This window comes from Aulonocara stuartgranti, assembly GCF_965226115.1.
Source record: "Aulonocara stuartgranti genome assembly, chromosome: 10".
Lineage (NCBI taxonomy): Eukaryota > Metazoa > Chordata > Actinopteri > Cichliformes > Cichlidae > Aulonocara > Aulonocara stuartgranti.
Window position 1 is genome coordinate 28,522,762 of NC_138946.1, and position 12,534 is coordinate 28,535,295.

General features: G+C 42.8%; 1 protein-coding gene across 8 annotated transcripts in view; it reads right to left on the bottom strand.

The window, feature by feature from the left end:
- The window catches only part of cblb (Cbl proto-oncogene B, E3 ubiquitin protein ligase), a 175,568-nt gene that overhangs the window by 138,857 nt on the left and 24,177 nt on the right, over positions 1–12,534 (bottom strand). For all 8 annotated transcript variants that reach the window (XM_082549200.1, XM_082549197.1, XM_082549198.1 and 5 more), the window contains 2 exons: positions 5,981–6,137; positions 1,010–1,131 (listed from right to left, as the gene is read on the bottom strand). In XM_082549200.1, coding sequence (XP_082405326.1) covers positions 1,010–1,131; positions 5,981–6,137 — 279 coding nt within the window. The remainder of the gene's footprint in view (positions 1–1,009; positions 1,132–5,980; positions 6,138–12,534) is intronic.

The window sequence follows — 12,534 nt, forward strand, 5'->3', positions numbered from 1 at the left end:
ATGCGACAGTCAAGTGCAGCGTGTGTCTGTCCTCTCAGTAAGTGAGTGAGACAGTAGACAGCGGTGAGGAGGGCTGTGCGAAAGCAAAAACACATAAATATGCCTGACACCTGTAAACGAAGCAGCATCTGGCTGCAGTTTAAATACTTTTTTTGTCTCGGTCTTGGTCTTGGTCTCGTCTCGACTTGGTCTCGGTCTTGGTCTTGGTCTCGGATTAGGCGGTCTTGACTACAAGTCTAGGGATTAGTACTGTGTGGGAACACTACACTACTACACTTGACTGAATGAACAAACCACTAGTAAAAAGGAGTGTAAAAATATTTTTATTTAATATTTACAAACTGGAAATATGAGGCAGTACTTCTAGAAAACTGTTTTGTCACACATAAATCTGAAGTCATTGGTTGACAACAACCTGGAGACAGAGCAAGGAGTTTCCTTTTAGAGGTTGAATAAAGTGTTTTGCTGATCAACTTCTATCTAAAGCCTTTGGCTTATTAGGTGTTAAAGGTGTAAGGAGACACAGTCACTGATGGCTGTGGCTTAAAAGAGGAGAACCAATGGGGACAGAAGTGGAAGGTCCTATTAGGGGTGGGCGATATAAACGATATACGATAGAAACTTTCCCAGCTGAAACAAAGGGACCAGCAGGACTCATTGAAAACTAGCTTTAATGCAAATTCTGTGTTCATACTATGAATATTAAGTCACAAATGCTCAAAGTACAAACCTGGTTAAAATTCTGTGCCATATTTTGTGTCATATTCTTTATGCCAGTATTTTTGAGCATTCTAAGCCGAAATAAGCTAAATTAGAGTTAACTGCATTAAGCAGAAGTGTCATAGCAGTTGGAAAGTCCGCTCTACAGCTTGGTAAAATAAGTAACAGGGACAGAACAAATGGCAAAATAAAATTTTTACAAGTTAAGGAAGCAATGACAGTATCCATTCATCCTGAGACCCTCTGTGATCCAGCCCTTTCTGCATGCTGAAATTGAAGGATTACATACCTGCCAGGCTTGTTGATGTACTTGTGCAGTCGAGCTTTGACTTCATCATAAGTAAGGAAGGCCATATAGCCAGGGTGTGTCACCGCTAGGAAATTCCAGTTCCTCAGAATCGATCCCCAAGGCTGAAAAAAAAAAACCATGTTATTGTGGTTATGCAGTTTTTGTAAGTATTAATGTTTTATATTGTAAACATAAAGTAAACGGAAGTTGGGTCATGTATAACAGCATACACTCATTGCGTTGCCTCTTCAAGGTAAACTGTTCCTTAGGGATGGGTACGGCTATCTGACGGTTCTGACATAAACGTTAGTAACCAGACCGTAAAGCAGCACACATTTCGGTGCTTTATTTCGGTGCTTTTTTTTCCTGAGATGTCAGACACTTTGGATTCCAGCCAATCATTTTACCTTTGCAAGCGTAGTAGGCGGGGCCAGGTACGTACGTTCTTTTAGAGCAGAGCTACAGATTAAAAATGCCCGAGGCGAAGCGGTCAAAGTCTGGCTGTACTTCACAGCAAAAGATGCAAACTCAGCAGCCTGCAACAAGTGCTTTAAGGTGATACTGTGCAAAGGAGGTAACTCCTTGAATCTGTTGAAACACCTGGCGACGCATAGCGTTTTTTTAAAAGCCGAGAAATGCGCCGTATTTGATAGCTTGCTGCGAGACCTCACACCGTGCACATCTACTGCGGGTGTGGTTCCTGTTATCGGTCCCGGAGTTAGCAACATCCCCCAAAAACCCGAAGAGGAGAGTCCTGGCCCCTAGCCCTGCCAGTGTAGCAGGAATGATGACGGATGATGATGGCAGCAGCAGCCGTTCTTCTCTGGGTCAGTAGCTTAATGTTGTCCGTGTGTAATTTACGTTGAGTAAGCTAACCACGTTATTAAATTAATGCATTTAAGGTGAACTAGCAAACACCGTCATAGTTACATGCGGCTGTCTTCTTGTTTGATGGCAGATACTCCCTTCACCCTGGCCAAAAAGGCTAAAATGACCAAAGAAAAAGTGGAAAACAGCTAAACATAAGAGGTTTTTGGACAAAGTTGGTGTTTTTTCCATTGATTAAGCACTGCTTCCAGCCAAGAGTGATACCATAAATCCCCTATAGCTGCAGAAAAGGCTAACATTGTTATCTTTTTACAAAAAAAACATGAGAGGTTTTTGGACAAAGTTTGTGTTCTTCATTTTTTAAGCACCGGTTCGAGCACCGTTTAAACACCAGCACCGTTTCAAAAGTACCAGTTTGGTACTGGTATCGGATAAAACCTAAACGATACCCATTGTTGTGATATTTTGATACCATGGTAGCATTTACAGGATATTGTTTTATAGTGATATTATACAGGAAAACTGTTACTCAATAAGGCCCATTTACTAGTTATTTTTCTCTTTCTCTGTGACCCAAGAATTAATGTGTAAGAATCACAGGATGGTACCTCAAGGTCGAAAACACCACAGAGATCACTCCCTTACTCCCATCCTCCCTTCTTTATCTCCTAGAAAAGGCTCGTTAAAGGCCAGGTGGTTTGTTTCAGAATTCACTAATGAAAGAACTCTGTATTCTATGTCTAGGAGTGTATTTCGCTGGGATGATCATAAATTGTAGCTGAACTATACAAAGGATACTTCTTTGCTCAGAGGGCAGGAAGACGCTTCCTTATTTGGTCTGTACCGGTTTGAACTGAGAATCTGCTGACACACGAACCTTTTTCCTCTATATAAACTGTTGTACTTGTGAATAAAGTTGAGTCAGTTTGGAATGACAACCTAGGACAGTCTCCGCGTCTTCTTGTTCTTCCAAACTGCTCCCGGTACTCCGGCCGGTACCGTGATTAACCGTTGATCATGCATGAGAATATTTTAATTTTGTTATATGTTAAAGGATGAACTCTGCTTATTGGTGCCCACGCCTTAGGAGGAAACTCGATCTACGGATGACGGAGATTTCCTTCACCCATCCCTACTGTTCCTTGCTGAGGGACCAGACAAAGAGTGATTTAAAAAGAAATCCATAAAGGAGGCAAAACCATGGCGCCCCACGAGGCAGACATGTTTGCTTGCTCTGCTCTCGGATGCCGACTTGTTGTTTGTTGTTGTTTGCTTTTGTTCTTTTTGCACTAGATAAGTGTTGTGCACTGTTAACATAGCCGAGACAGACACTACTGGACTTCGGTAACTCACACAATCTTCTGGACTTTACCCTTCCACCGGAGTTTCAAGTCATTGTTCGCCCAGGTAGACACCAGGGACTGCAGACTCACTCTGTATACCAAGGAAACTGGACTGCAGATCCCCCAGATCACCCATGTGACTGGCTACAGGACTTTCCCAGTCCGACAGGATCGGCAACAGGACTTCAGCCAGCATTATTACAAACACTGGCATTCCACAGGGTTGCGTCCTCAGTCCTGTAGACCCACAACTGTGTCGCCTCCAATAGGGATAACACCATACTGAAGTTCGCGGACAACACTGCAGTGATTGGTCGCATCACTGGAGGGGACGAAGCGGCTTATAGGAGAGAGGTGGCCGGTCTGGTGTCATGGTGTGAAGACAACCTCAACCCTCAACACTCATAAGACAAAGAGATGATAGTGGACACGGGAAAGAAGAGGAGGGCTCACCAGCCGCTGTTTATCTGGGGGCGTTAAGTGGAGAGAGTGAGCAGCTTTAGATACCTAGGCATCTACATCACTGAGGACCTCACCTGGACACTGAACACCACACAGCTGGTCATGAAGGCTCAGCAGTGGCTGTATTTCCTGAGGAGGCTGAGGAAATTTGGTATGTCGGCCAAGATCCTCAGCACCTTCTACAGCTGCATTTCCGAGAGCACACTGACCAAGTTGCATCACTGCATAGTATGGCAGCACTACTGCTATGGACCGCAAACGCATGCAGAGAGTGATAACAACTGCGGAGAAGATCACCAGGACTGCGCTGCCCTCTCTGCAGAGCATCTACCATCGCAGAGTCCAGAGGAGAGCTGGCTCCATCCTCAAAGATCCCACACACCCCCAACACGGACTGTTCACACTTCTGCCATCGGGACGGTTTTAGAAGTGTGAAATCCAGAACATCCCGACTCAACAACGCCTTCTTCCCCACTGCTATCAGACTCAGAACAGCAAAGAAAGAATTTCATTGCACAGAGAAATGCTTTTCTTTGTACACATGACAATAAACAATTTGAGTTGAATTGAATTGAAAATATTCAATCACCCTCCTTAAGTCAGATTTGTGGAGGGAACTTGACATAGACCATCCGGTGGCCGGAACTTAGCCTTAGCCTCCTGTATGCCTACCACCCACAGAAGGCACTGGGGGTGTCAGGTGCATTGTGTCATGGGTAAGGATCAAGGGCGGGGGCCCTGGCAAACCGATCTACAGCTATTGAGGTTGACTACTGGGACACGGAACTCCTCTCTTATAGGGAAGGACCCTGAGCAAGTGCGTGACGTTGAGAGATACCAACTAAATATAGTCAGGGTCACCTCAACATACGACTCTGACACTGGAACCATTCTCCTGAAAAGTCACGGGACTCTGTTATAGTCTGGAGTTACCCTTGGTGACACGTAATGGGCAGGGGTAGGTATTCTTGTATGCTCTCGTTTTGCTGCTTGTACACTGGGGTTCGTGTCATTGGACAAGATGGCCATTTCCCTGTACCTTCGGGCTAGAGAACGGGTCCTGACTGTTGTATGTGCTTATGGGCCTAACGACAGTTCAGAGCACCCAGCCTTCTTGGAGTCATTGGGTGAGGGTGTTCTTGGTGCTTGTCATGGTGGTAATCTCCGAACCAGATGTTGGAAACTGGAGGTGAAGGGACCCATCAAAGCTGAAGAAGGAGTCCTATTGGACTTGGTTAGCCTGTGGGACTAAGCTGGGAAACAGCTGACGGGTACTAGAAGGCCAACTGGAATGCAGCCCGGGGTGGTAGCTGAAGCAAAAACTCAGGGGAGTTTGGTGAAGCCATGGAAAAAAACTTTTGGTCTGTCTCAGAGCAATTCTGGTAAACTATTCGGCAACTCAGGGAGGGAAAGTGGTGCTCTACTCACTGATCTCAAGTGGGAATACAGTTAGGTGGTGAAAGGAATACTTTGAGGACCTCCTCAATCCCACTGACACCTCTTCCATAGAGGAAGCAGTCTGTGAATGAGAGGGACAACTCGCCCCTCACTAGGGACAAGGTCACTGAGGCAGTTAACCAGTTCCTTTGGTGGCCAGGTCCCTGGGGTGGATGAGGTTCGCCCTGAGTTCCAAAAGGCTCTGGATGTTTTAAGGTTGTCCTGGTTGACATGTCCGGACTATATCGCATGGAGATCTGGAGTGGTACCTGTCTGGGTTGTTGCTACAAAGCTTTTCAATCCTTATGTGACTACTGCAGGAGCTTGGTCCAATTTGCTGGCAATAAGTCGGACTCGCTTTCAATGTGTGTTGGACTCCCCTAGAACTGCACTTTTCCAGAGATTTGGTTCATAGTTTTTATGGACAGATTTTTTTTTAGAAGTAGTAGAAGTAGTAGTAGAAGCCTCCCACCATGTGGTGGGAGGCTTCTACTTTGGAGGCCTCAGAATCTCATCACTGAATTTTGCAAATGATGTGGCTGTGTTCATCAGGTGGCGGCCTCCAGTGCACAGATGTGCCAGGAATGGGGATCAACAAGTCCAAATTTGAGGCCATGGTCCTCAGCCGGAAAAGGGTGTAGTGATCATTCCAGGTCCGGGATGACTTGCTGGCACAAGTTGATGAGTTTGGGTATCTCAGTGTCTTGGTTATGAAAGAAGGGAGTAAGAAACAAGAGATTGACAAACTGTGGCACCAGTGTCCTTGATTGGACTGCTGCCCCTGCCCGGATAAGCCGAAGTAAGTGAAATAAAACCAAACTACAGTCTAAAGTAAAAGGTCATATGAGTCAAAATAATCAGATTAAGTAGTTGGAAATTAATTTACTTGATATTGACCAACCTGGAAGAGGCGTGTGAAGATGTCAAACTCGAACACAGAAATGTAGTCATTGCAGGTGAGGTCAATGGTGGATTTGAGAGCCATAGCCTCCAGACCGCTGCTGATGGGATGTATGTCATGAAGGCACTGACGGAAGACTTTCCATGGCACTATTGTCCTGCAAAAGAACCAAGTCGTAAAAGTCACATACAGGATTGTGAGATATAAGTTAGATATCCAGACATGCATCTTTACTGATATAAATGTGCAAATTACCAAATGTATGTGGTGACTGTGATTAGCCACAGTGGGCCTTTAGACACTGGGCTTGCAGTCAAATCAGCAAAGTTACTTAAACACAACAGTATCTTATACCCTGACATAGTTTAAAACCTAATATTCAGCAATTAAAAAAATTGATTCAAATGTTCCCAAGATGCCAAATGCATTAACTACACTGTTACAAAAAATAGTAATGTCAAAGTATCTTACTGTATATTTTACAGTTTTGTACTGTCTTTCTAGAATATCATTACATTTACATAAGTAGACTGTGATTTTACATGTCAAAGGTAAAATAACATAACATCACTGTAAATATAGTAAAACACAATTTACTTGTTTTTTAAATATATTTTCTGTACATATTTAGATTGTAAAACTACATTCAGAAATGTATCATAATTTCACAAATATTTGTCTGTTATGTGAGAGAATGATCTGTGAAATTCAAATGTAAAACTATGGAACAGTAATGAGAATAATCAATAATTAAAGGAGTATTCGATTTATAATTTTGCTGAAAATTCCATATCATCTGGGTCTGATTCAATAATTCAGAGGTAACAAGTGAAAATATAATTAATAGGAATAAAAACTAAAAAAAAAACATATAAAACATTGCACGGCCAACGCTGTGCTAATTATATATTTTAAAAAATAAATGTAGAGGTAGGAATTGCAATTAATATAAATCTCAAAGTATTCACAACATTCCTAAACAGAAATAGGCCTCTGCACCTGGGGTGAGGGTGTGGCCATGAAAACAACGTGACATGCCATTGGATGTTGGGACACATAATAACATGACGCTAAGCATCGGCCAATGAATGTGAACTAACAACCACAAGATCGCGGGTATGGCTGTACTGTAGGAAAAAATCCTAATATAAAAGTATTTTAGTGTGCAGTTTACAGTTTACAGTTTTGTTCTGTTCTTCTAGAATATCATTAAAGTTATGTAAATAGACTGTGATTTCACATTTCAAATGTACATTAACGTTAAATCACTGTAATGCAATAAAACATAATTTTCATGACTATTAAATGTATCTGTCTGTACATATGCATATTTAGATTGTTAAAATACATTCACAAATGTATCATGATTTCACAAATATCTGTCCGTTATTTGAAAGATTGAACTGTTGAATTCAAATGTAATGCTATGGAAAAGTATATAACATGATTCCTATAAGCTTGTGTTACATCACATAAGTTTTATTATCATTGCTATTTAGGGCGATCGTGGCTCAAGAGTTGGCAGTTCGCCTTGTGATCAGAAGGTTGCCGGTTTGAGCCCCGGCTCGGACACTCTCGGTATTGTGTCCGTGGTCAAGACTCTTCACCTACCGCCTACTGGTGATAGCCAGAGGGGCCGATTGTGCGATATGGCAGCGTCGCCTCTGACAGTCTGTCCCAGGGCATGCAATCCATTATTATTTAAACTAACTGTTAACTGTATATTTCTGTACATTTACATATTATGATTCATATTGCCACATTCATTGACCTTGTTTATAGGTAATTCCATTGTTTGATCACGTTAAAATGTTCCTAATTTAATGTCTAAAAGCACTTGGAAAAGGCAGAATCCCATGTAAAATTAGCGCAACAAACTCTATTTTCATTACTGAAAATAACTGTATTTTCATGAGAAAGTTATTTTCTGTTATTTTACAGTAGTATTTTGGCGCCCCAGCTGCCGGAATACTACCGTTTTTTTAGGATTTATTTTTTTTCCTATTTATAGATAATTTCCTTGTTTAATCACATTAACATGTTCCTAATTTAATGTTTAAAACCACTTGAAAAGGCAAGATCCCATGTGAAATTAGCGCAACAAACTGTATTGTCATTACTGGAAATAACCGTATTTTTATGAGGAAGTTATTTTCTGTTATTTTACGGTAGTATTTTGGAACCCCAGCTGCTGGAATATTACCATTTTTTTAAGATTTTTTTTTAACAGTGTAAATTACAAAAATGAAAATACACAGAGGCAGTAAATATTAAACATTAAGCATTCTGGAACAAACAACATGTTTATGAACATAAGTGAGGATAAGACTGTGAGCAATATGCAACATCTTTTACCCAGCAACTGGTAAACCTAAACAATGAGGTAGCCTAAAATTTCAACAACACAGTAAAGATAACACAAACATTGCATGAACCAAATACTTTCTATGCCTAAATATCCTTTAGCAGCATACTAACACCAAGTTGCTCTCCGATGCATCCATCGGCGTGTGAATGTTGAGATAGAAAGCGCATAGATAATGGATGATGGTGTGAATGGAGCATTTTACACTGAACAAAAATATAAACGCAACACTTTTGTTTTTGCTCCCATTCCCCATGGGATGGACGTAGAGACCTAAAATTCATTCCAGATACACAATGTAACCATCCCTCCCAAACAGTGGTCACAAATCAGTCCAAATGTGTGGTAGTGGGCACATCTGCTATATTGAGATAATCCATCCCACCTCACAGGTGTGCCACATCAGGATGCTGATCTGACATCATGAGTAGTGCACAGGTGTACCTCAGACTGCCCACAACAAAAGGCCACCCTGGAATGTGCAGTTTTGTCTCACAGCAAAATGCCACAGATGCCACAAGCAATGAGGGAGCGTGCAATTGGCATGCTGACAGCAGGAATGTCAACCAGATCTGTCGCCCGTGCATTGAATGTTCATTTCTCAACCATAAGCCGTCTCCACAGGCATTTCAGAGAATATGGCAGCACATCCAACCGGCCTCACAACCGCAGACCTCGTGTAACCACACCAGCCCAGGACCTCCACATCCAGCAGGTTCACCTCCAAGATCGTCTGAGACCAGCCACCCAGACAGCTGCTGGAACAATTGGTTTGCACAACCAAACAATTTCTGCACAAACTGTCAGAAACCGTCTCAGGGACGCTCAACTGCATGCCCGTCGTCCTCATCGGGGTCTTGACCTGACTCCAGCTCGTCGCTGTAACAGACTTGTGTGGGCAAATGCTCACATTCGATGGCATCTGGCACGTTGGAGAGGTGTGCGCTTCACGGATGAATCATGGTTCACATTGTTCAGGGCAGATGGCAGCTGAGAATGTCCCAGTTCTTGCATGGCCAGCATACTCACCGGACATGTCACCCATTGAGCATGTTCGGGATGTGCTTGACCGGCGTATACGACAGCGTGTACCAGTTCCCACGAATATCCAACAACCTCGCACAGCCATTGAAGTGGAGTGGACCAACATTCCACAGGCCACAATTGACAATCTGATAGACTCCATGCGACGATGTGTTGCACTGCATGAGGCAAATGGTGGTCACACCAGATACTGACCGGTTCTGGGTCCCCAGACCCCCAATAGCGCAAAAAACTGCACATTCCAGGGTGGCCTTTTGTTGTGGGCAGTCTGAGGTACACCTGTGCACTACTCATGATGTCAGATCAGCATCCTGATGTGGCACACCTGTGAGGTGGGATGGATTATCTCAATATAGCAGATGTGCCCACTACCACACATTTGGACTGATTTGTGACCACTGTTTGGGAGGGATGGTTATATTGTGTATCTGGAATGAATTTTAGGTCTCTACGTCCATCCCATGGGGAATGGGAGCAAAAACAAAAGTGTTGCGTTTATATTTTTGTTCAGTGTATATAAAGCACCACTGGTGCTCAGGTAGAGTACAAAAGTGCTATATAAGGTAACAACCAGTAGATTTATTGACCTCTCAGGCAGAATGTTTACTGCACTGACAAGATGATGAATGCAACTCAACAGCAAAAATAGAAATATTAAAGTAAAACTTCTTTCAAGTGAAATTAAGAATAAATGTGCATGGGTGTGTAACTAATCAGCTGTTTGGGCTGTGTTTTATAGGGGGCTCTCTGGCAATGTGTATAAAAAATGAAGCAAACTTGGGACATTAGACGGACCCCAAAAGACCCCAAAAAATGCAATCTATATTACTATGTGAATTCCATAGATTTGAGTTTATATTCAGTTTTGTTGGTACTACTGAAGCCTTCAATTTGTTGAAAGGAGGAGAGTCCATATGCTCTCACAGTTACCACAAGATAAAAGAAGACTGATATCCTTATGTCCGAGTTTTCATGAACACAGCTCTGCGCTGAAAAACGTTTCTGAATGAAAACAATGTGGACGAAATGTTTTGCACTGTCAAAAGCACCGGCGGTAGCATCCAAAAGGCAGAGGAAGATGCTAATCATCGCACAAAAAGTTGGACTTCTGGACATGCTAAAGGAAGGTAGAAGTTACCGTATTTTTCGGACCATAAGGCGCATTAACCGACACAAAACAGTCAGATAAGTCAAACTTCACTCAACTCATTCTTCTTGGTTCCTCTACTTCCGTACCATTGATTCATTAATGTTGAATTCTCTCGCAGCTACTCTATTCCCATGTAGTGGACCTGAAAACAGGGTTTGATCTTTGGTTTCATTCTATAATACTGGACTTATTTTTCTACGAAGGTTTGAACTTTCAGAGCGTTTAAACAAGAGAGAAAAGTGTAAAAATGTTCATGCTTGTCTGAGAAAAGTGTATAAAGTGTGTAGTGAGGGGCTTTACAGCCTGAAAACATCTATAATAATTGTAAATAATAAAGCTGGCTATTTTGTGGATTTCACCTATCATGGGTTATTTTTAGAACATAGCTCCCACGATAAATGAGGGAACACTGTAATGTAAAAATCTAAAATCTAAAAAATGTTTGTGATTAATTCTTATTAAAGGACAAAACATCTCAATGGCATTCACTAATAAGGTTCAGGAAATACAAAGACAATGATATATTTTATAACAGTGTTCTGTAAATAGCAGTCATTTCTGGAGATGTTCATGGCCACAGTTGAGGTGTGCCAGTGTCTAGTGGCAGAATGGATGTTGCGGATGCTGTCCCTTTTTTTGAGGGAGGCCCAGACAGTGGCAGGTATTGTGGGGCAAATTCACAAATGTCTGCAGGGCAACTCCAGGGAAGAGGGATATAGTTTAAGGATTGACCCTTCACCTACATGCAACAGCTCTGAGATGCAGGAGCCAGGGCCCGATTGAGACGGGAACACAGCTGCTGGATTTAGCCATGTTGGAACAGTTTGTGGGGCTCCCGGGACAAACAGATCTGGTAGAGTGGGTCTCTGTTGGTCAGCGAACCTGGAAGTGGTGGATATGTTGGCAGAAGGGTTCCACATAGATCTTAGTCCACCAAATCCAAGGGAAAAGAGTCAAGGCTGCAGTTAGCTCCCTTCTGGAACATCGGTTAATTCTGGGAACGGAATGGTTCCAGTTTAATAAACCGATGAGGCATTGTTTAGGGATGTGCACACAACTGGTAGGCACATATGTCTGTGCTGTGTTCAGCGGTGATGCAAATTCCTCCAACACTCTCCAGGCAGGAGGAAATTGGAAGTCTCTCAGGGGCATCCCCAGTTCCGATGGTTTACTTCATGGAAGATTTTCCCCTTGAGCAGTCTTCTGACAACACTGTGAAATTAGGCTTTGGCTAAGTGATGAAAATTGAAAATTGGGGCAATTCACTATCGAAAGGTGTTTCAGGTTATCTCCTGAGTCGGCATCCAGAGAGACTGACGGGTTGGTGAAGTGTCTGAATAAGACTTTAAAGTCCATAATTCTTAATAATTCTCCAGCTCAAACAAGAGTATCCTGACATTGAGTACAGCCTCCAGCATGGTGCATTTGGCCCAAGTCACTCACTCAGGCAGAGTCATGCTTAAAGTGGTCCCAGTTACCCTCCACAATAATGGGCGATCTCTGTCCACCTACGCCATTCTTGACGACGGATCAGAGTGGACTATTGTTTTATCTGCAGCGGTTCATTACCTGCAATTAAATATCACAGAGGAGTCCCTCAAACTATGAACCATCAGGCAGGAGGTGTCACAGTTACAAGGCGCATGCGTTTCTTTTGAACTAAGCGCACCCAGCTCTCCCCAAATCAAACATCACATCAGACGTGTTTTTACTGCTAAAGAACTTAATCTGGCAAAACAATCCTGTCCAGTGGACATACTCCGTCAGAGATATCCACATCTGGCCGACGTTCCCATCAAAGCATTTAAGGATGTGCAGCCTATGCTTCTTATAGGCTCAGATAATGTCCAGCTCATCACCCCTCTGTCACCTGTCAAAGTTGGTCCACTAGGCAGCCCTGTTGCTGTCAACACTAACCTCGGTTGGGCCATCCAGGGACCGGCTACCTTTCTACATCTACCTACTGAAGCTTCATGTCTGCACACATCCCTGTTA